The sequence below is a fragment of the Apis laboriosa genome, unplaced genomic scaffold, assembly GCF_014066325.1.
Source record: "Apis laboriosa isolate Shangri-la unplaced genomic scaffold, ASM1406632v1 scaffold18_cov149, whole genome shotgun sequence".
NCBI lineage: Eukaryota > Metazoa > Arthropoda > Insecta > Hymenoptera > Apidae > Apis > Apis laboriosa.
The window spans coordinates 251177-277115 of NW_025222233.1; the positions used below are offsets into that span (position 1 = coordinate 251177).

General features: G+C 31.3%; 1 protein-coding gene and 1 long non-coding RNA gene across 8 annotated transcripts in view; one reads left to right on the forward strand and one right to left on the reverse strand.

The window, feature by feature from the left end:
* LOC122712030 (dual 3',5'-cyclic-AMP and -GMP phosphodiesterase 11-like) overlaps positions 1-25939 on the forward strand; it is a 64538-nt gene that overhangs the window by 11734 nt on the left and 26865 nt on the right. For 2 of the 7 annotated variants that reach the window (XM_043931319.1, XM_043931320.1), the window contains exon 2: positions 14151-14255. Coding sequence is in view for 1 of the 7 variants with exons in the window: in XM_043931315.1 (XP_043787250.1) it covers positions 22336-22375 (40 nt within the window). In the remaining 6 variants the exon portion in view is untranslated. Of the gene's footprint in view, positions 1-2825; positions 3022-5362; positions 5646-14150; positions 14256-20170; positions 22376-25939 lie in introns of those variants that run through there. The other 5 variants (XM_043931317.1, XM_043931316.1, XM_043931318.1 and 2 more) reach the window with 5 other exon arrangements.
* Positions 12297-12928, reverse strand: LOC122712034. The gene is made up of 3 exons (XR_006346240.1): positions 12806-12928; positions 12589-12710; positions 12297-12454 (listed from the first exon to the last, which is right to left on the reverse strand). It is a non-coding gene; the product is annotated as an uncharacterized LOC122712034 (long non-coding RNA).

The window sequence follows — 25939 nt, forward strand, 5'->3', positions numbered from 1 at the left end:
AATTTCAGAGAAAGGTATCGAAGAAGAAAATCAAAGAGAAGATAAAATCAAAATGGGAGAGGTCAATCTCCTTTCGCGATGAAAATGTTGTATATTCGTATATGACTTAACCTATTTATTGTCTTATATTTTATCACAACGTTCGATCGAATATTTCTTCCATTCTAATTTCTTTCGTTCTTTGAAAAGTAATAGTGTTTGATTGAAAACATTTATTATTGTCGATCTACTTGCATTATCTCGATTATAATAGTATATATGCATTTGTACACACTTTGAATTGAGACTCAAAGAATAATCGTTATCTTTGAAACGATGGCAGTGTTAGTCGCATTACCAATTACTTTTATCTGTCAATAAGCAAACGGCCTTAACGATTACCTATATGTCCCACGTGTATTGCGCACCGGCTGTAACTATTCCTGTGATATACTCGCGTGCTTCAGATATGTGTTATTTGCGAAACGAGAGCATTATTTGTCAGAGAGAAGATCGATACGGTAGTGTCAATAAGGAACTCTATGCTAGTCTACCTTGTTCTGGTTTTTCCCTTTCTCGAAGACGTGGCTCGTTTTTCGGTTTTCATTTCTTTTGTTTCTTCCATCTCATAAATCATTGTTTCTATATATGTATATTGAAATATATTTTAATACAAATAAAAAACAGAATTGATCAATCAGAATAAAATTGATTTATTAATTATTTTTATATAATTACTAAAGATTTTGTATATTTGTGTAAATAGAAAAAGATTAATAGAGAATTTATTTTTATTTATTTCTATGAATCTATATTTATTTTTAATTACAAAAATAACGATGGTAAAAAAAATTGAATTTTAAAATTATATTTCGTATATGATTCGAAACATTATTAAAGATCAGAATTATTAATTGATGATTTAGATAATCATTTATAAAATATAATAAATTTTTTTATAATTAGTTTCTTTCCAATAAATAAGTTATCATTTTTTGGTAAGTGGGAGGTTAACTTCGTAGTTAGTTTTCAAATATTCCGTTTGAGTGCGTTACCTGTAAGTCTCGGAGATTTTATATATCATTGTTGATAAAGCAGATTTCCTTGATTCAAAATTTAAAATTAAAACTTATAAAAAAAAATCTTAAAGTATTTCTTTGATTAATATAATCATTTAGAAAATCTAATTAAACTGTTGTTTGTAAATATTCATTATTCAAAATATAAAAATTTCCTTATCTAATAACAAAAAAAATCTATTCTCTTGCTTGTGGTATTTATTGAAATTTAATCATTTCGTAGGTATTCGTTATTATGTGTAAATGAATTTATTTGTTTATATATCTTTAATTATATATATATATATATAATTATACATATAATTATATATATATAATATATATAATATATATAATAAATTTCAATTAAGATATGTTTTAGTTAATTATTTATTCGTATATATAACATAAATTGTATTGGTTCTATTGTTATTATTCAAAAATTCAAAAATATAAAATTGATAGTCGATTACTCACACATGCGTTTTCAAAATAACTTTTTTTATATTTAATTCTCGTTATATTTGTATTCCATTTCTATACATATAAATGTATCTTAATATATCTCTATAATCTTAAATGTATATTTTAAATTATTTTGTTTTTTTCTTTTAAATATATAGAACAATTGCATCGTAAAAGTACTATTTGAAAGTTGAATTTTTTCAAAAATTACTATACTCTGCTCTTTAGTAGTCTTTCAGAATTATAGTTTGCAATACAATGTGGAGAGGGAACAAACCGTACTCTTTCTTTATGAGGGTTTTATACAACTGTATGGACTATATAGACAGTATATATATGCAGCACTATACATATGATTGTATGATGGCGAGTAGCGTGGCGTGTAGTCTAGACTGCTGTGCTATAGTCAGGGGCGAATCAAGAATGGATGCCAACACCCTGCATAATAATGCAGTGAGATATAATTAACCTTACACTGTACTTCTATAATTAGCTATCTTCCTGTCTTTGAATCTTTATATTCTATATTAATAATATATGTATATAATATACGTATAATTTGTGTATATTTACATTTATCGATATTAAAAAATAAATTAGTTTAATTATTAAAATATTTATGATAAATTCAATTAATTTATTATTTTTGCATTTCGCTTTGAATAGAAAACCAAGATAAAACAAATTTATAAATTATTTTCTATAGAAGATATGGTAGCTTTTCAATATTAAAATAAGTGTCACAGAAATAATAAAATTTTACGTTTTTCATACTTGTATAGTAAAACGTCACTTACGTAATGCTCACGGTAATCAATTTCTGTAAATGGACAACTTCTACGGTGACCTTATGCTAAGTATTCTAAGAAGTAATAAGCCTAGGTAGATTAGCTCGACTAACGTAATTGATTGTCAGTTATATCCACAACCTCGTCTGTATTTGGTATATTACATAATTCCTGAAACGATCTCTTCACTTTTATTAAAGTTTAAATGTACTAACTCATAAAAATAACTGTAACAAAGTTGAGAATTTTTAAAATGTCATTAACTTATGTAATTGATATAAATTGCACCAAACAATCACAATGTAATATCTAATAACATAACCTCTTTTCACAAAAATTAAATCATTTTATTTTAAGTGATCAATAAATCAATTTTAGCCAAATTCATTGAACAAAATTGTATCTTCTATTTGAATTGGAAAACGAATAATGTGTAATAAGAAATCAAAGAGATACGGCCCTGAATGTAACGCGTATAGCACGCGGTCGTACAGTGAGAGTTCAGGTTTTGTCGTTCAAGCAGACGATAGTCAGTGCATGCAGGTCGTGCGGTAGATTCGTCTGTGTCAACTTTTCGTCTGAGAATCGTCGATATTATTTCCGGTTTAAAAAGCACTTTCCTGTCGAATCTCAAATACGAGACAATAAACATACGTGCATTTATCTTACCACGTTGTCGATATTGCGCGCCACGGACTAAGAATTTCCGCAATGAAGGTAAACACAGTGATGTGCGTTTTCGATTTGACGATCGGAATGATGATTTGAACCAAGTCGTTTTCCATTCGATTCCAGTCGATTTGTCACTCATGTCATATCATACTAACGATATTTAAAAAACTAGTCGATGATTGATATAAAGAATAAATCGATTATATTGTCTACCATTGCTATGTAACGGTATCAAATGATTGTATAATAACACTCCATATTCGTATCACAATTCTATGATTCAAATTTAAATTCTACTGATATTTTTACCAGATTTATCGAAATATGATATAATTTTCAATAATTTATTACAATACTTTACATTGTTAAACAAGGTAGATAATATATGTAAGTTAATTTTTGAATGGTCGTTTATTTTGATGTATCGAATGGAATACAATACGATAATACAAAATGTTGTTACTGATTAAATTAATAGGTTGAAATTAATTTTTATCAGTCCACACAAGCGTCGTGTAAAAATTTCAATAAAAATTGAACGCAATTTGTGAAATATGAATGTTTCAGATATCACTCATACAATATCGACTGGATAGATTTATCAAAGGTTTACTTTGTTTATCATATATTATTGATTGATCGCTATGATAATATTAGGTAATAACTTTAGGTAAAAGCGAAATTTTTAACTAACTAAAATTTTATAAAAGATTTTATGTTAAATCAAAATAGAAATATTTTACTTTTTTTATCAATGAATTTTAATTTTTTCATTAATTTTTTTTATAAAAATTCCATTGTATATTACATATGGAATTTATGAATATGGAAATGTTTTCTAAAAATATATATATTCAATATATTACGAAAATAGTAACGTAGTTGGTCTAACAATATATTTCTTACATAATACTGTATGCAATTCAAAAACGTATTGCATATTATTATAATATAATTTTATTTGTATTGAATATTGAATGATGATGTTTTAAATGTTGACATACAAGAATTCCTATTCTAAAATTTATACACAAAAAAAAAAGAATTTAATTATACAATTTTTTCTACAGAATGAATAAATTTAACTATATTTAGTTCATTTAGTATCATTTCTTTAATGTGTATAAATTAATATATTTTTATTATTATTAATTCTTTTTATAAATATTTATGTTTAAAATGTATTTTGTTTATATGTATACAACATGTATAAAAGTTTTTATAACATTTTCCTCTGAATTATCAAATATTATTTTATGCTTTTATTTATTAATAAATATATTAGGGTGTTTCAAGAATAGATAATCATTTCAATATATACAGTAATTATTAATCACTTATAAATTATTGCAAAAAGATTTAGATATTCCAATTACTTATGAACAAGTATAACATATATTATATATTAATCAAAGTTATAGCAATATGATTTGCGTAGTAAGCCATGTTACATCAGCGCCGCCACTCGGTTGTGGCGTTACAGCTAACAAAATATTTTTCTTTGACCGTTGAAATCTCTATTTCATCAAAAATAATAATTATAGAGAAGGCTTATTGTGATCTTATTGTGAATGAAATTTGAAATTCTTATATCTTACTTTCATGAATTTTTATATTCGAAATAGTATTTATTTAAAAAATTATTTGGACCATTTCTATTTTAATAAATTACGATTTCGCGTTAATTTCAAGTAATCGACATTTACAGTGATATTTAAAGCTGCTGATTAAAACAAAATTGAGAAACTTTTTTATCATTTGTTGTTCAATATTGGAATAGATGGAGCATTAAAAAATACCTCATTGTTACTTCAATGAGGATACAGCCTTAATAGTATGCGCGCTTTTATTATCTTCATTTACGCCAAGAAAGATCAAACGTATGTTTTAGTAATAAAAGACATCTCATAAGGATATTCACGTTTATCACTTATACATGCATTGCGACACCGTGTTATGTGATCCATAACTCCATCAGTGTTCATAACTTTCCAATCTTTGTCTCATTATGCAAGACATAACAATGTAACTGCCAACGGTAAGATAGAAAAATATCTTTTTAAGAAGATGCATATGTCATGATATATCATTACTCTCGTAAAGTACTTTTCCAATGTGAAGAATTGCACGTATATATTCGAAAGTTTTAAAATATTTTTAATATTTGCAATTTAGAAAAAAAATGACAAAAGTGAAGTTGATTACTTTATTAGTAGATTTATTAGAGGTTATATAACAGTAGTTCTCAATCTATCGAATCTTCAAAGGAGTTTGAAAGAATTTTTTGTAGAATCGTAGCGGTATTTTTCGTTAACAATTACTAATATTCATAATATTCATAATAATATTCATAAATTTTAATAATAACATATTTTTTTTTAATCGTAACACATCTAACAGTTAGTGAGAATATATGCTAAAATGAAACGAAGAAAAGAAATGATGATTTTATGTGAGATCGAAAGAATCGGAAGAATATATAATATAACTTTTTAAAAAAAATAAATAAAATGAAACTATAGTGATCGTGTTTCGACGAAAGTATTTTTTCAAGAATGAAAACCAGCAATGAAAAATGAACAACTTGATACGGAAAATTTCTCGACCTATTGGATCTCGTAGAAGAAAAACTGGATAGAAGCAACCGAAAACAGAAGTTGTGAATTCACGGTATACCAATCATGTAAGTCTTTTCTCACAAATATGAAAATATTCAAGTGTATTCAAAAAGAAGATTCTTTGATCTGAATTAATATTAATACGAACACTAGTAAAACAAGTTTTTATGGTAGCATATTTTAATGCATAATTAACCAATATCGAACAACATTGCTTTCACTCGAGCAGCAATAAAATGTTACTAGTCACATTTATTTTTGGTGAAAGTAACTAGTTGAAAAAAAGAAACTAACCTTTCTTATCAGTTAACATATTTCTACTATAAAAATAGATATATATACTATATATATATCGAGTATCGATGCACATCAATTATTATTTTTAACTATTTGATAGTTTAAATTATTTCTAAGTACTGTTAGCATTGTTTTTTTAACCATTTCGAGACTAATAGGATAATATATTTCAAAATAATTTTGCAAGAATCAATGGATTGTTACGATTCTTTTAATATTATCAACATAAAGTATATCAAAGCGTAGGATTTCAAATGGAAATAGAATTGTACGTTCCATTTCATAAATTAGATTCAACTTATTTTTGAAAATAGTGAAGAAGGTAGTGATTGCAAATTAGATTGTCTCCAGAGAGACCGCCTTTCGCTGCGAATTGGATTCAATGCTTGTTCGCTCTTTCTAAAACCTGAGTTTTAATCTTTCTGCGATTTAACTATCTCGATAAAAACTTCATATGCGCGTTAATATTTATCAGCCAACTTTTTCTACGCGATATTTTATTGCGATAGCGAAAGTAAGAAGGAAAATTGAAGTGCTTATCGATAAGATAAGAATGCTAAAACTTTTTGCGAATGTCGACTTGTTACAGAGCAAGGATGGAAAATTATTTTAAATCTATGAAACTGATTTAAATTCAACCGGAAACAGAGTGTCGTTAACTGGTAGGTAATTTAGTTTCCTCGTTTGTGGATTGTTTGTTCGAAAGTAAAAGTTATTCGAATTAAATGTTTCCACGATTCTAGATCTTTCTCGAATTAATAGTGGTGTACATGGCTAATGAGTGTTTTTCGTGTCGATTGAAAAAAGTAAATTTAAACTTCGTTATATATATATTCGTTCGAGATATACTTTCCCTGTTTTCATGAAGTATATGTTATATATCTAATTCGTATTTGTGCATTATACTTATTGCATGATGAAATACAATCTCTGACAGAAAATATTTGATCATTCTTCAAAATTTTTAGATTTTGAAGAACTTGTCATTTATTTTTATATCAATCGAAATTGATAAAATTTTCAATATGTTATTATAATTCATATTATAATATCAATATAACAAAAAATGTATTGTTTAATTTTTCATTGTAAGTTTTGAAAAAATTTTAAATTAAATTAAAAAGCGACTAACCTAACCTAACTTTATTATTTTCTTTTCAATTCCGATCAATTACAATTTTTCAAAAATTTGTCTTCACATATTATTTAGCAAACTAATTCTAACTTTTCAAAAAAAAGAAAACTAAAGTTGTTTATATAATTTTAAAAAAAATCATTCTATTTTAAGATCGAATACTTTTTTGCCAGATGTTTAAAAAAATTATATAAAATTATTTGTCTTTGATTTTAGGAAAATTTAACCTATAATTAATCTTTATTGAAATACGGTGATTTTCGTTAACAAGTTTGTGACACGTTTTCAAAGACAAGGATGGTATTTATGAGTCACGATTTTAGCATATTAACAACATTCATCGTTCGTGACGATGTGTCATATATAATTTCTATGTGTTATCGTGAAAATGTCGAGAAATAATTGAAAGAGTATCAGAATTCGTGATTATTCGATACACATATAAAAAAAAAAAGGGTATCGGTGTTAATGGATACCACTTTGAACATTCGAATAATACGATATAAACAGCATATTTACTTGCATCGTTTTAACAGTATCATGGAATTTCATTACATCGTCTGATGTTTATATTGATGCCTTTAGGCAATAATTCATATATATATATATATATATATATATATATTTCATCGTGTCAATATCAATTACAAGATGCAAAAAATGAAAAAATACGTAACTTCTCATGCTTCCTCGTGGTAAAAAAAAAAAAAAATCGTATTACATTTTAAATACTTTTCGAATTATTACGATAAATGAAAATATTTAATTATTATTTCCTTTATACTGGAACAATATAAAGTTGACTCTGTTTATTTAAAAAAAAAATCTTGAGTTCTTTGACATTTCTTATTTGAATAGATTAATGCACGATATAAGCAATTGTTATTAAACGGGAATTCAATTCAGGAAAATATTTGATCGGACGATTTCGATCAATTTTACGATTGATTTTTATTTGTATGTATTCCGATACATTATCATTATATTGATAACCTCGCATCGTTTTTTTTTATTTATGTTTATGTATATATATATATATATATATATATATATATACTTATATACATGACTCATTGATCATCTAACGGCAATATGAATATGAAATATGATTTTACAATGTGAAATATTGTAAAGTAAAATTAACATATTTGTTTATAATACAAACTGTAATATATGTATCTCATATTGTATACTAAAAATATTCCTAAAAAAAGTAAATCATTTAATTTTTTTTTTTTTTTTTTTTTTTTTTTTTTACGTGTGATAATATTAAACGCCATTTCATCGTTTGTTAATTTGAAATAAGATCGAAATAAAGATTATGGAGATCGTGATATTATTTGTACTTCATCATCATCATTTCCTAATTTTTTTTAATTTGATATTTCATGATTTAGCAGAAAAATATAATCTATAATAAAATCATAGTATTATCGAAAATACATGTAATAGCAAATTTGTTTTAACTATTACCGTTAAGTACACATTAGAATGATGAAATTAAATTTTTGGAATGTCGCTTCATAATAAGAAACTTACACTTTGGTGACTCAGTTATGTTTGAATTGACGTCACTAAGTAATCTGATTATTAAAAGTAAAACACATGAACACGTATAATGTGAATCTGTGATAAAGTCAACAAATACGTGATATTTCTTATTTAAAATTATAATTGTACATAAACATTCGTTTAAATACATTCTCATTTACGAATACGCCCACTTAAGTTGCAACGTTACCGGATGTACAGTGACATATTGTAATATGTTACAGTTCGCCATTGTGACGTAACACGTCATTCCACTTCATTTATTCTATTTACAATAATGGTTAAATTTATAATGCATCATTAAACTCAATAATATTATCGTTAATATGATATATCTGTTATCTTGTCAAAAAATTCTGAACCTTTCTGAAAATGACAATAATTTCGCTTGGACATGTGTACAAATCTAGCATTGTACAAGTTTCTTGTTCGTAACTAGAAAACAGGATATCAAAGTGCATTATCAATCATCGATTTTTCTTTGACTGTGGAGTTCCGAGTTTCGCGATATTTCGAGATATATATTTCTTTCTACTTCCGATAAACTATGATATTTCTTCTATATCTAAAAAAACAATGCTTTTTCTTAAAAAAAAAAAAAAATGATAAGGTTAATTACAGTTCTAAACATGATTGGAATTACAGCAAGATATTAATAATACTTTATTATTTATGACAATTTGTACAATTACTTATAAAATAAATATATTTATTCTTAATAATTATTTCACGAATTATTACGAGAAATATTTCGCCTCGAATATTATTCTATCTTTCGAATTTCCCCTAAACGCATGGTTCTAGTTACAAGATTTGGGGTCCCTAGCGCTTCGTATCCCCTAGTACCCTTGCGCTCGAATGAATCGACACGACTTTTTGCGCTTCAAAACGCAAACGTAATCACGCTCGAAGTAGGAGAGAACGTTACTGTAACGAGCAACAGATTGGTGAATAGGATAGTGTCAAGGTCCCGTTTGACAGTGAATCGTTCCTCGTCGCAATGCCGATCGTTGAGCATGCTAGTGGCAATGCTAATGGCCACAGCTTATCCCAAGCATTGTCGGCTTCTCAAGCCTTTTCAATTCGTCAGATGGCGGCTGATACGCAGACACGCGATCGCAGCATGCATCCTTGCGATTATTATCAAAGAAGGAACAAGTCACACCGTTGAAAACGTCACGTAATCCTGTTCAAAATTATTATAAGGAAAATATTCGCTTATTCTATATTTTTTTTTTCTCTCTCTCTCTCTCTCTCTCTCCTTGAAAAATCTGATAACCTAGAAATATTTCGAAGGACATATTGTTCAATCGTCGTGAGTTCTTTCCAGGAAGGAAACCGTCATCTTGCTCGTGAAATTGCAGTTGTCAGATCGCCAAACTTTTTACCCCAACTTTTTTTATTAAAATTTTTCATATATAAAAATCTTTTTTAGTCCAGATCCAATCTCTCTTTTGCAATAAAATCTCGCCAAGTTAGTCTCGCGAGATGGAAATAAATTTACAACGAGAGAACGAGATAAATATTCAAAATAACGCGATTGGAAGATTGATAATAAAATTTTTGGACAATTCTTTTACCGCGTCTCGACGAATTTCTGATACTTTGCTGTCGCAATATATAATTATCATTTTTACACAGATTGTACACGTATATTCCCATTACGTGGATTTTTCATATTTCCCAAGAGGAAATCCGTGTAAAAAATTTGCGATTATGCGGAGACAAATTATATTCATAAGGAATAAAATAATATTGATAAATCATTTAATTTAATCGGGCCTTTCCAACGATATTTCTAATTACGAAATTAGAAAATACGTTGTAATTTATCCAGATAATCATTAGGGGAAAACCAGGGTGACAATGTATACATATATATTATATACATATAAAGATAAATATCATAGTGTGCTACTTGTCATGATAACTCAGTCGTATCTCTAATCTTTTGTGTCTCATTTTATGTATATCTGATTCTTATCGGTATAATAGTCATTATTGAATTAAATGAAATGAATTATCAAAATTTCTAGCAGAGGAAAAAAAAAAAAAAAAAAAAAAGAAAGAAAAAACGAGCCATGTTTTCACGATTACACAATCGTTTTTATAAAAGAGATTAGATATTTCTGAGGTCAGTGACGTTGTTAATTAAAAATTAGCCTTCCCTATACGTTTTATGGGACATGGTAATTACACGTTTCTCCATACACGTATATCTGTATATTTTCATTTTGTTTGATACACGATTACTTATACACATATATATATGCCACGTCTTATACGGGTTTTAACTCTTTCAAGATTGGCGTGATGATACGTTTCAAGGTAATTTTTACAAAGTGTGTACGGTTGTTATTATTTTTCTTTTTTTTTTCTTTTTTTCTTTTCTTTTCTTTTCTTTCTGTCACTATATATATATATTATACAGATAAATATATGATCTTATTCTGAAAGATTAATGAGGCTATATAAGGTGTCTCAGTTAAATCGAAACTATTTCCGTTGCTTGATTAAAAGGTGAGAAAATAAGAAGGATTTTTAATGGTTTCAAGGAGCGCATCTGATGGCGATCGAAGGAAAAAAAAAAAAAAAAATCTCTTCAAGGATGTTTTTTAAAGGTCATTCCAAAATAATCGATATTTTTTTTTTTTTTTTTTTTTTTTTTTTCTTTTACACGTGTTAACATCTGCTTTTTGCAACGTAACGTTGCGCAGTCAATGTAAAAGACTTGGTTCAAAAACGTTGTGCCCTTGAAGTGACCTTGGGGAAGAAAAATGAGTTTAAATTGGAACGGGCGTAAAAATAATAAAAAAAAGCTGTAGAAGAATGATAAGCCGGTTTATTTCGTATATGAATATTTAAAAACTTAGACTTTTGCAGACACATTCGCACATTTCGTTTTCTCTGTAAACAAATAACATGTCCATTCCTTTTTCCATTTAAAATATTTTAAACCATTTAAGTTTATAAAAAAAAAAATTCGTTGCACGAAATTTTCAAATTAAACACCGTTTTACATTACGTATGAAGGGCATGAAAGAAGATCAACCTTGATGCGTTTAAAAGCTTCTGGGATCTAGAAGAAAATAGAAGGATTATCTTAAAAAGTTTGCAACTTTGTAAATCGATGTACATATATATATATATATGTTTTACCATTATATTTATTTAGATGTGTGATTAAACATAGTGAAATATCTTCGTGATAATCGAAAAAAGTAACAAAAGATTTTAAATGTTATATATTTTGTAAAGTGAGAAAAATTCGAGGCGCGAAATTATACTAATTTATATCTTTTCAACTTTCGAACGCGTGTCGCGCGCTTTCCTTATTTTTCAAAGCGTGGAACAGAGACAGCCGACAATGAGAAATGCCAACGATAAATTATGACCAGTGCTATCCCTCGTCGTCCTTTTGTATTCTCATTACGGCGATACGGCTAATATTTTATAATCAAAATTTGCATGAAAACGGAATGTCCAATTTCGCATTGATATATTGTTAATCTCTGAAAAAAAAATTGTGATAAAAGATTAACGATAACATTTTTTAACAATTTCACTTTTCACATTCGTTAATTTTCGTATTTTAAATTTAAAAAAAAAAAGTCTACATAGTTCTAACATATACAAAATTTAAAATTATACTTTCTGATACTTTGATCTATGATATTTTTTAGATCATTTATGTTACAACTTCGTTGAATTCTCCCATTAAAATCGGAAAAATTTTAAGGATTCGTTCGATTAGCATTTACTATTTCCTCGTGATCGAAAATGATTTGTCGTCTCGGTGTATTCCACACGAACGATGCCAAAAATAACATTTCGTCCAAGCATCGATAATTATAACATCGACCATTAGCCTGATGAGTTTGGAAACTGGACCTAATAATCGTAGAGCGTTTAATTAACCTTCGTAATCGCGTTAAGCACGAAAAGATGCGCGCGCATATATACACGCGAAAATATCAAAATTACATTTTAATAATAAGAAAACTTGTTTACCACTCTTAACTTACCAAATTAAGAACGAAAAATTATATATCCATTCGATTCACCTCTAAATTTATCTCTGCATTCTTTAATTATGCACACCTCATCGTGGCAAGGAATCCTTTGCGAACTCGAATTCAAATCTAACCTAACATTGTATCGATATCGTAAGATGGTGGACACAGGATGACTCGATGAGAAATTGTAACGGAACACGCACGTCCCTTCTTCCTTTCCACTTACCAATGCTATTGCCATGCTATAATCAGTATCAGAGGAAATTTGCCCGATTGTTCCACCTCCTTTCTCACCAACTAGCCTGCTTTCTATCCACCCTTTGAGTCGACTCGACACTATGAACGCGTGGTGACGAGCTGTATTGCTTGATCGGTATGGCGCTCGATCGGCAGAGTCGTTGCGACACCATTCGCGACACAAAAAGGAAACTCTTCTGCATTTGTACTTGCAGTTATACCGCTGCCAGTCCCGAGAACGACGATACGATTCATTGTTTTCGTAAGTCTGTGTCTTGTAACAAAATTTGGTGTTTCATTCATATTTTTGAATATTGTTGTTTCGATATATTTTTATTCGTGATTTTTATACAAAAATTTTTCGCGTGTTATTTTATCGTCGAAATAAAACGACGAGTTATACTTACAGATTAAACATTGGAAGGAAAGTCTGGATGCAGTTGTAAATAATAAGTTGTAAATAAATAAATTCATTTGAAAAGTGTTGATACATTTCTTTACGCGATCGTTGAAATTTTTGTGTGAAAAATGTTTCGTATGTATTATTCTATCGTATTTTTAATTTAATTTAATTTTTGTTTAAATGAGACAAATTGTTTTTTAATTTATGCAAGTTGAATTTGAAAAAAAAGTGGAAGGAAAGTCTGAATGCATTTTATAAATATAAATAAATTCATTTGAAAAGTGGTAAAGTGATTTTTTTTTTTTTTTTTTTGTTTAATATTTATTCTACGTATTAAGTTAACGCGACGAGTGATTAGAGATAATGCAAACGAGACGATAACAAAATTTGTTTATACGTAAAACGATCTTGTTATATCGTGAAAAATGAAAGTAGCGGACCACTTACTTAGATATTATCGTAAGGATTGTCGATTGAGCTTATTAAAGCGAATGTAAGACGAAGTAATCCGATACACTCGCACGTGTTTTATTTCACTAATCAAAAATGATAAATACACGATTGTTAAAGAACTAGTGAGCGTACATATTTTGTCCGTGTCGTATCATTTTTCATAATACCGAAGAAGGAAGTACAGGTTTAACCGTATTCCCATTTCTTTTTTGTATTTAATTAACGTTCGAAGTAAAATTAATCCATTAATATTCAAGTTAATGAAGAGTAAGAAAAAAAGTGAAAAATGTATCTCGACTTATTACGCTTTGACCAGACGCACGACACACTTTCTTACGAACGAAAGAAAAAAAAAAAAAAAAAAGAAAAAAAAGAAAAAAAAAAGAAAAAAGAAAAATAGTATAGAGTATACGATCGAAGGCTTAACTGCACATAGCTGTTTTGATTTTGTTCTGACGTTGTTTTGATTTTATTTCAGGTACGCGGAACGCAGTCAAGCTGGCTGCCTCCGCCGGTAACCCCTCCGCTGCCGTCGCCGCCTCCGCGCATCCTCCTGTGCTTTGGAGCTCGCGCAGGAAGCCCGGTAAGTCCATCTATGCAAATTATAAACGTGGAATTAGCATTTTTATAAATCTTTTTCAACGAAAAAATTTTTTTATCCCTTCGAATACCAATACCTTCGAATTTAGATCGAGATATCGATTAAATGAATATTAAACGATATGCAAATACGGAATTATAAAATAAAACGTGTATCAAAACGATTTAAATATAGCCACTGGTTCTGAAAATAAACATAAATAAATATAAATTCGATCGTGGGAAAACTGAGAAGGAAAATCAAGCGACCCGTAATTATTTAAAATATCATCAAACTCGAGGTACAACAAGTACACGCATAACCTTTATCGTACTGTTCATTTTCTCCGATGCAAGATAAATTGCTCACAGGGAACGCGACGATTTCCTGCGTTGGAGCGGAAAATTGTTATTCAAAGATATGATTCGAAGGGAAAAAAGATTGGCGCGATTAACGTAACGATTGCAGCGATTGGCCGCTCGTCCCCGATTGCGCGCGCATCTGACAGGGCTGCGGACGCAAAGCGTGCAATTGGCTCTCGGGGGTTAATTTCTCCGCGACCGGCTAATTCGATACGAGTCGTGCTCGTTTGACCCCCACTTATTGACCCTGCCCGATTAATTCACAACCTCTCGGAGGTCTTTTGGGATTGCAGCGTGTGCAACCTCGTTTCCTGTGCCTCGTGTATTTTAATAATGGAGTCCGCGACAATAATAATTTTGCGATTTTGTTCATTTATAAAACCGATAATTATACGATTGGTATATCGAATCGTGATCATTACAATCGTTAATTTAATCTGTATGATTACTTAATATACTAAACGTTTTGTTCTCTGTTTTAAATGGTGGCTCATTGAAAAATTTGAGGTTATAGGAGAATAAGGTACAATGATAAATAACTAAACATCGCGCATGCGCGCATTTTTTCTACTATATAGAGACATTACACGTAAAGTGAAAAATGCAATAAACTAACACCGCACAAGCATACATTATAAAGTAAACGTAAAACACGAAACGAATAGCGTGTATACTAAAAGATAAAAGTTTGAAATCACCATAGAGTTAAAAAATCATGTCATTTATATTTTTCGTACAGAATTCGGTCACAATTTCAATTGTTCAATTATTCGTAATAATAATCTGTATAATTAATTCGAGTGATCGTAGATAAAAATTACGAAAAAATTTATTTGACAAACAAAAGAAAAAAATAATCTTGAATTCTTTTTTTTTTTTTTTTTTTTTTTTGCCATTATCATCTACCACACGCAAAAATATTCGAAACGGGTAAGAGATCGAAATGTCGAGTCGAAACGGATGAAAAATGACAGATGACCTTTCGATCGTGATACAACGAAACTACCGTGACCTTGTTCGTACTAGCAGCGAAATGAAATCGAGGCAAGCGGTTCTTGCGGCATTGACACGCTTGTCAATGCCAATGGCAGCTTCGGTACCAAGACACGCTTTCAGACCGATCCTTTACCCCCTCCACCGATCTTGTCCCGCGATATACCTCGTGTTCCAAACAAGTTACGTTATTACTTTGGCCCGTACGTGGGCCGAGAGAGGAAGGTCGCAACCTCCGTGAATTAGCGGCGTCCTAATTGACGTATCCGTTCGAGCGTTTCCAGCTTGAAGCGCAACTGCGCGCGAGGATCAAAGTCGATACAGAAGAAGGAAGGATTTTGTTGAACATTAAGATTATGAAATTTTTGTCGAAATATATATATATATTTTGAATTTAAACTCGTTGCCATTATGTTATTAGGAAACAAGTATAAAATTTTATTGATTTTATCGATGATTTTTTTTTCTTTTTTCATTACTATCATTTATCAAAAAAATATTAATCAAGATAGGGAATTGTATGTTTTTTTTTATGAAATTATATTTTAATCGTAGAATGTTTATAATTTTTTGATTATAATCGATCAATTTTCCCTCGTGGAAACGTCCCTTGGAAAATTATCAACTTTTTAATCGAGAAGTCAATGTATTCGATTGTTATATAGTTCTTACGCGCTCTATTATGAACGCGGCAATGAATTGCGTGTTTTAATTAATATCAATATCTATATTTCGTCGAATAAACATCACGTTGGAATAACAGGAAATTATCATCTTCGCTCTCCTCGTTACAATTGTACAATTTTTCTCATAATCGTAATATATATCGTTTCAACATGGCCTCGATATAACATAAATGAAACTCTATTGATTATTTAAAAAAGAAAAAAAAAAAAAGAAAATTAAGTTAGATAAATAAAACGAGATAAAACGAGAAAATCAGAAAGCAATTGAATGGTACGATCGCAAGGAATCGCAATTACACGATCTATATTACATTCTCGCGGATGTCGCCGCTTTTGACGACACAACTAATGAAAAACGGCTGGAAGCGCGGGCGTGTCCGGTCCGTGCTAGCGCAGAAACGTCGGTCGCAGATCGGGGATTACCTCATGTTTCAGGAAACGTTGCATTAACCTCTTGTCTCTCTTTTCTCCGTCGACGGAACATGGAAAAAAGAAAAGGAGTGGTCAAACGTGTTTACGATTCCTCGAAGCAGCCTGTCTTATTCAACATATTTTAATTATTTTATCCCGTTGAATTTCAATTTTTCCGACGAACGATAGAAAAGAGTACGAATCAATGTAAGAAGAAATTAAATTTCTGAAAAATTCTGATACCAGGAAAGAAGTCGATTACGTCAAATTTTCCTCCTAGAAGTATAAATATCTTGGACATTTTTCAAGGATAAATCTTTTAATTTTCGACGAAACTTACTTATTATTATTTCCGATATATCCTTTTGTTGTGAAATAAATAAATAAATGGATTTTACGATGTTCGAGAAAACGTCGAAATGTTTTGACAATGAGAAATGAACAAATGTTCCATAGGCAAAAGGTAAAAGCGTTCCGCTCAAAAGATAAATTTCATCGTAAAATGGGATACGCGATTTCGAGATTTCCATCTGGCGTATTCGGCGTATTACTCGTCATGGGTGAAGAAGAGGAACGAAAGGAAGAAGATTTCTCTTTTGAAGTCGCGGGTCTCTCGACCGTTACCTCACGACGACCGTCAATTGCAACTCTCTAATCGACGACTGGGTACTCGTTAAGGAATTCTCTTAGCGGCGATCTCGTAATTAACTCGTGCATCGTTTTCTCCTTACCGTGCTAACTTTGCATTTTCGTGTCACAGTCTTGAGTAACATTGCCATTTTACACTTCCACAGGTTCGTAAAAAACATCTTTACTTTTACACAATAATAATAATGTTGACTATACGTGTTTTTAAAAGATGTTTTTTAAATCGATGGAAAACGCGTTATAATTTAGGCAATATTTTTTTTTTTTAATAATAAAAAAGTATATTTGAAAAACGTTTAAGCTCATAAGGAATTTTAATCTAGTATATAATTTCGCAAATCAAAAATAAAGAAAAAAATTAACAAGTGAAAGAATTAAAAGAAAAAAAGTCGCAAGATCATACACATAAATTTATAGAACCTTCACTCGACAGCAGGGTAGTAGCGAAAAAGAAACAATAGAACAGATAATCGAGAAAGAGGAAAAGAGAAAGAGAGAGAAGGAGAAGAGAGGAAAAAGAAGGAGGGACGAAGAAAGAAAACGACAGCTAAGTTAGTTGGCTGTTCCGTCACGTTTTCACGCGGTAAGCACACGCGCGTGCGCAGGCGTGTTGTCTGCTAAGGGGCCTAGTCGCGTACCTACACGATTTCGTTTAGGTTATGCAACTGATGAGCTAGAACTAGCTGGTTCGAAATATTATATCAATATTCGTACTATTATATCGGTATTCATATCTTTATTAATCTCATTTCTGTTTGTCTTCTGACCATCTATTAATGAAAATTTCTTTTCCTCGTATTTAATTATTTCGATCGAAATAATAGAATTTCCTTGCGTTAATTCATTTAATGTCACATTGTGATACGATTATTAGAATGGTGAGTCAATTTTTGCAATTTTATTGAAACGAAAATATTTATTTATTAATATACGAAAGTAAAAATTTTAATGATCTTTGTTAATCGAATTAGAGAAGAAGTGGAATAGAAAGAAGTATGAAAATATGTAACGAAAATATTTAACGATAATATATTTTGACGTTATTTCGGCATACAATGACGGGATTGTTAGATAAAGTTCAAAACCTCTATAACGCTAACGTATTTATTTCGACATGTGTTAAGTTATTAATTAATAATTCGCCCACATAAACCAGTGCAGTTTATTCGACATGTGTGGGAGACGGAACAGAGAAAAGGAAAAGATGCGTGATACAAAAATATTTACTTGTGAAACACATTGATCAATGTATTTACTAATTTCGTGATCACTTTAATTTGTATCTAATATGTTTATCTTCAAATAAGAACGATTTTAATTACACGTTAGTTTATTGAAAACTATTCTTTAATTTCATTATACAAAGTTTATCGTTAAATCGTATTGTGAATTTTAATTTTCCATAGTAAAAATGTATTTTTATTTATGCAACCTTGATGTAATCGATAGAAGTGTTCGTAGCGCAAAGAAGTTTAATTGTTTTGAAACGACGTACAATATATATGATTTCATGCAGGCAATCTTGGATTTCATGTTTCATGAGATAAGCAGGATTGCCTTCGTAAAATAGTCATACACATATACTCTGTACAGAACGTTCTATCATGCAAAATGTAATTCTCCTTCGACTAGAATCAGAGACTAAAGAGTGATGAAGACTAATCATATTTGTTTTGACAAATTTGCACGATACTAAAAAATCTACTGGTAATATTATATATTACACATGTAAGTATATATATATATATATATATATATATATATATATATCCTTCTCACCTATGGGTTTCTCTCATTTCTCACTAGTCATTCGTATACTTATGTAAATAGATGAACGTACCCGTGGTTATCACACGAAAGTCGATGTAAGCACATACACGTCGGCCAACAGAATAGATAACAATTTTTATCTGGCCTCCCGTCTTCCAAGCCATCGTTCTCTTTCGCTTTGGTGACGCCATTGCACTTTACCATTTTGCCGGTAGTTAAATCAGCAAGGAACATAAATTTTGATACCTAATTCAAAAATTCATATTGTTGTTATGATAGATTAATTTTTTTCACGCAAAAACAGATTTATTTTTTAGATGGTAGAGTAACGTATAAATGTTAAATTTTGCAAATATAAATCGCGACATTAAATATTTGCATAAGCGTGAAAACGATTCTTCTGGAATTCTTTCCTTTTCGATCTCGTTCGTTTTTTCTTTGAATTTTTTGCGTCAAAGGATTTCTGGTTTTCCTTTTATTTCGTTAATCTCTTGTCTTTTATTTGCCATTTGTGGGTTTGTGTTTATCGGCGATATCTGGATTTCAAATCGATATGTTCCGTAATCGATTATTGTTCACATTATCATATTTGCAATTCTTAATACGAAAAGTTCAAGAGAAATTGAAATTTATTTATTTTATAATTAATTTAATTATAAAATAAAAATTTAGATTTAATTTATAAAATAACAATGTTTAAATGATTATTGTAATATTATTCAATTGATTAGTTACAAATTATAGGTTATATTTATTTTTTCTTTAAAATTTTACGTGAATAGAATAATCAAGTTTTCATAGTTATAAAAAAAAAATTAGATTTTTTTGTTAGCTGTCAATTTTCTTTTTTTAACTTTGAAAATCTTTTCTCTTTTCTTTTAGCTTACTGTGAAATTTTTTCTTCTTTTATTTCTCTTTCCCTTTCCCTTTCCCTTTCCTTCCCTCGCCCTCTTGAATCCATCTCTGTCAATCGTTTTGGCACAATTGTTGCGATCTCTTTCTCTTCCCTCTCTTGTACTTAATCTTTTCTCTCTCTTTAGCAACCTATCGTTGTTCTCGTCAGTCATATGCGTTTCTCTCTTTCTTGCGCTCCCTCTCTCTAGCTTGTTCGACTCTCGAGACCGTGACTGACTCGATTCGCTTCGACTCGGCAGTCGCGGTTAAACTCGCGCAGGAGGCGTTACGTGCGATTTTCGCGTCACGCACGTTATTCATAACATAACGAGAGAGGGGAAAAAAGAAACCGTCATAACGGCCGGCTTTTTGTTTCTCAAATGTATATATCCGAAAGTATTTTGTGTCGTAAAGAGTGAACTTTTGTATTTACACATATCGATCGTTCTTCAAAACAATCGATTCAATTCGAGATATAATGTTTAACAAGAGAATCACGTTTATCCTAGTCTGTTGTTTGAAGGCGAATGTATTATCGTCAAATGTGGCACACGATGAAAAGAATTTCAGCGTGTTGAAATTCTGATTGTATCGAATATAAACTTCGTTTCGCAAGGCAGTGAAAATTGTCCGTAAGAGAACGATCGATATTCGAATTGCGATCGAAGTCTGGTGACAAAAGTGAGAAAGTAAACAAGCTGCGCGTGCACCGTTGTCGTGTACGCCATGTGCGTCCCAGTCATATCCACAAGTGCTTTGAAGAAAGGTGGTTTTATCGTACGATAACTCTTCGAATTCTTCGATAGCAAGAGAACGAAAATTATTTGTAATCAAACAGAAAATTTAAATTTAAAAGTGTCGTTAAGAATAACGTGATATTGCGTCTGCAAATGCAATTTTCTCGTTTTCAAATTTATTTGAGTAATGCGATAAGGTTAGGTCGCAATTCATCGAACAAAAAGAAAGAGTTGGAATAATTAAAAGATACGATTCGAGCATTCTTGTTTCGCGTACTAAAAAAGTGGACAGGAAGAAGATTGTTTGTAAATCTCTGATTTCTCATCTGTATTCTGTGTCAAATGTCGGATAAGATTGGGATAAAAAAAATTGGGCGAGATAAATTTGAAAATCAGCTGTTCATTGAAGTAATAGAGCGCGTTGCGTTAATTCCTCTACGAAGATTGACGTTCGATCGTTAAAACTATTTCAACGTCACGTATTTCGACAAAACGATCGCGAGATCGTAACAGTAGTTCGGAATTCAATTCGAAAGTTGATCCATCCTACATCCAGTCGTTAGAAGTACAGTACTCGAAAGTGTTGAATTCATTTAAATACTGTTCGCGAAAATCAGTTATTCCTTCGTTCTCCCTACAGTGTTAACAATTAGTGCCACGTCTTTTAACGAACAGTTTGATCGATCATTAAACATTCTTTATGACTAACGATCATTTGCCGAGATGAAGAAATGATCGACGTCGCGAATCGGAGGCGCAGCAGTCGGCTTCCAGCTCGTGAACGAGTCGATTGAACATCGTCTCCGACGAGCGACGTTTTCGACGTTTTAGATCGTAATATCGATTAATGAAAAAAACAATCGAATTGAGAATCGATTTCGTCCATCTACCTCTATCGCGAAAACGAAGTTTCTGCGCGTGTTCAGTCCCCCCCAGGCACGTGGATGTTATCGAAGGAAATTTGCCCCGAGAGGTCGGTTCGCTACGTGGGAGCGATTACAACACAAGCGAGTTCATTCATCGTAGGGATTCCAGTGCACCGGAAGTGACGAGACGAGAGTGCTTCCCCGAAGTTGGTTGCGTGCGCGCGAGCGCACGAGTCGTCAACTTCTCTAGCGGAACGCGGTGGAGCGGTTGAAGAGCGTGTAACGTGCGTGTATAGCGGCGTTCCGTGTGGAACGGGAAACTGCGAGCGTGGAGAGGAGAAGAGAGAGTCGAAGCGAGTCGCGCGCGAGTGGTAAGCCGTTCGAGAGAAAAGGTTCGAGAAGAAGAACGTGCAGCTGGGGCGAAGAACGGTGAAGAAAGGGGGAGAAAAGGAAGCAGCGCAGAAGAGGAACAAGGATGCGGTCGTGGTGGAGAATAGCGGGCTGCCGGACGACCAAGCAACGTCCTGCGAGACGCACGGTCGCTCCTTGAAGGACACCGCGGTTTTCGTGTCCGGAGGATGGACTGCTCTCTGTCGAAGGAGGAACGAGTTGCGTGCGAGACGAGCGGCGCTCGATTCTTACATGACGACCACGCTGTTTTATGAACCTGATTGTTCCACTTCGTCGAGGCGCCTCGCCACGCTGAGCGCACGATTATGCAGCTGAAGAAAGCGATGCTTAAGATATTCGATCAATGTGAGTTGCCGATTTTTGCTTCTTTATGTTCTTTTGTTTGGTTTCTTCTTCTTCTTCTTTTTCTTATTTAGGTTTTTTTTTTGTATTCATGCGCGTCGTTGTTTCATTCTTAATTAATAATTTAGGTTAGCTTGAAAATAGTGTTATTGAAATTCAATATTTTGTAAAAAATTGTTTATTTCAGCAAATTAATCCAATAGCACATATAACTTTCTTTTTAGATCAATTGTAGAATTTTGGACTTTAATCAAAAACGAAATAACGAAGATTCAATTAAATTATAAAAAAAAATTATAAATCATTTCTCTCAAAAAAAAAAAAAAAAAAGATTTATCTTTTTAATTTTCGTATTAGCAAATATAGAACTTTCTACATTTTTCTCTCATCAATTGATATTCGCTGCAAATTAAACACGTGAGATATTTCGTTCAAAGTGTCACGATATCGCGTGACGAGATATCTTATTCGTGGATGCGAAGAGGTTAACGATATGCGGAAAAAAAAAAAAGAATTTGTTTTTCATCTTTATTAGGTTAATACGTGTTTAGTTGCGCGTAACTACGAAACGTAATCGCCACATTAAGGTTCAGAAAGAGTTCAAAACTGAAAGATGTTACGTCTTTGAGGTTATGAAACAGCTGTCAAAAGTAATCGCGGTAATGATGTCATTCGATATAATCCGATATCGATTGTAATACATTTCTATGTATCGTTTCGGAGACATTTTCTCGCAAAGCGATGAAATATCTTTGCATATCGTTATTAATATAAATTATAAATTTATTAATTATTCAAATTTTCGTATTTTCGTGTTATTCATTCGCGCACGAAGTGACGAAAACTTGCATATATCTTTTACGATCGCGAAACGAAAGTCAAAAACGTTCGAGGGAGGGGGAAAAAAGGACCATCGCGTTTCAACACTCGCGCATTTACAGATAAGAAGCATGAACGAACATGTATACGTACATACTAACGACGTAGTTGTCGCAGCTCTGTTATCAATAGCTCGGTGCAATCGCACGGGTAATAAATTAGATCCGCTCGTAGAAGAGAATCACCGAGCGTTTCTATTAAACGTTAGAAAAAGAAAGAACATGCGTCGTGTCTTCGTCGCGTTTCGACTTACGGTAGCTGCGCGGTATATCCCCCCCTATGGAAAAGTTTCGGTAGTAACAAACGCGGTATCACCACGGGGCTGTTGGTGGCCGTAAATGCAGCCGCTTGCTCGAACGTCACGTACCGAAAGTATTGTATTTCGTGTGTAACCGTTTCTTCCAGCATGGAGAGCACAGTGGATGGCCGGATTGGATGGGTGTATGCAATAAACGCAGCGACGCGAGGTGCATGACTACGCGTTTTCTGTACGCGCGTGTACACGGTTGACCGTAGCCGCATGCGTACGTAACGTGATTCCTTCGTGCACAGCATGGGCCCCATTAGTGGCCCCCAGGTCGTAATAGCGTAATAGCTACGATAGCTTACTGGAAGGTATCCGCGAAAACCCATAGCCTCTTTAGGATAACTCGATCCCCTATTCGTGTCACCGAATAAATCTTTTATTCAACTCTTCTGCTGTTATATATTTCGATGATGATTTTATTCTTGTGAATTTTTATTAGTTAAAAAATTTTGGAATTTCTTTAAATTTTCCGAAAATTTTTCAAAGTCTTCTCGCGTGGTCTGATGATTATCTCGAAATTAATTCTCGAAACAATCGTGCTGCTTATTCGATACGGATCTTCGATCGAATATAATACTATCGCTCGAAATTATATGAGTTCTTCTCGATACGATTTCGTTAAATGGCATCCGTATCGGTGAATTATCTATCATCGCCTCGGTTTCTAGACAATTTCGATCGATCGACGCTCGAAAATTTCTATTACAGATATTGAATAAGATTCTTCCCTCTCTTCAATATCGTGTTGCAATTTTAGAAATTTACGTACGTGAATATACCATGATTTAAGTAACACGCAATCGCGTATCATTGGAAACGTGTAGCTCGCTATGAATTTCACCTAATTAAAATGGTAAGGCGTATATGGTAACCGTGGAGAAGTATATACTAAGAAAGCTTGCTTGAGTAATTTTGAACGGGTTTCTATGCTACTCTCCTGAAATGAAATCGTAATTGGATACTCGCATCGTAGCAATTTACTTCGACTCTTTCTGAATTCGTTGCTTTGGAACGTGCTCCATTTTAAATACTTTTCATCGTCAATTCAAACATTTCTAGAAAAATGAAATACGATTTCTATTTGTGATTTCACTTTATCGGAAAAGAAAAGACATTTTTTTTTTTTTTTTTTTTTTTTTTTTTAAGATCACCAGAAGACATTTCTTCAATGTTTATCGTTTATTTTGAGGGGAGAAAAAGCTTAAATATTTGCTCTCGGTCAAATAAAGTTATAGCCAGGGCTCGATGGCAAACCGGAAGCATCGTGATAGCCGATGCACAATCTTAATTTAGTTGATATGAATTTATCAAATAATCCTTTCTCTTTCTTTGATAGAATTCTCTCGTGTTTGCTTTTCATTCGTGTTTCGAATGAAAAGGAAAAAAAAAAAAAAAAAAGTAGTTTAATTTAGTAATTTAGAAACGAAAAAGAAGAAGAAGAAAAAAAAGTGCTATTATTATTAAAAAATTCCCTCTATCAATTCTCGTTTGATATGCTCCGTTCAAAAAATAAAAATTTAAATTCAAAGTTGAAGCACTTGTTTCTTTCCCTCCCTCTGTTATTTCGTATTTTTGTTGTAATTTTCTAATAAAAAAAACTTCAAACGGCTTCGGGATAAGCAACTCTTTTTTTTCTTTTATTATTTATAAAAAAGAAAATAAAAAAATACACTGATAAAGTTTGGCCGGAAAAACTGGGACATTCTTCTGTGCATATTATCTCCTATATCTTTCACCGATGAATTTTTAATGGAAAAAAAAAAAAAAAAAAAAAAAAATGAAAAAATAGAAGAAAAAGTACTTATACTGTCCCTCGACAAAATGGTGTAACACTGTTTAATTCAACGTACAAAAAAAAATTTTTTCAAAATTATGAAAAATTATTTTCATAATTATTATTTCTAATTATTATTATTATTACTTGTAGATTAATTTCATTAATTTCAAAGAAGAAACTCTAAACACATTAGAATATTCACATTTCACATTCACGGGACATCGCATCGTGACAAAATTACATAAAGCGTACAAATGAAGTCCCATTCTTCCTTGGAATCGTTGTTGTTACGGAATGATATATCGACAATTGCCTTGGACGATGTAAATAAGCTTTGTTATTAGCCTAAGATGTTTGCTATTATGGCCTAATCGCGGGTAATTATGTAGAGAAATTTAAAAACAAATTTGTTTGCTCACTAATTCATTGTCGGCTATTATGGATTTATTCGTTATATTATTTGAAATTTTTCGATGATGGATAGAAAAATTGAAAAATTTTTTTTATTTTTCTACTTGCTTGGTAAATAAATAAATAAATAAAAAGTCATATCATAGGTATTCAGGTAAAATGAGGAAAAGCTTTTCAAATTGTAAGCTCCAGA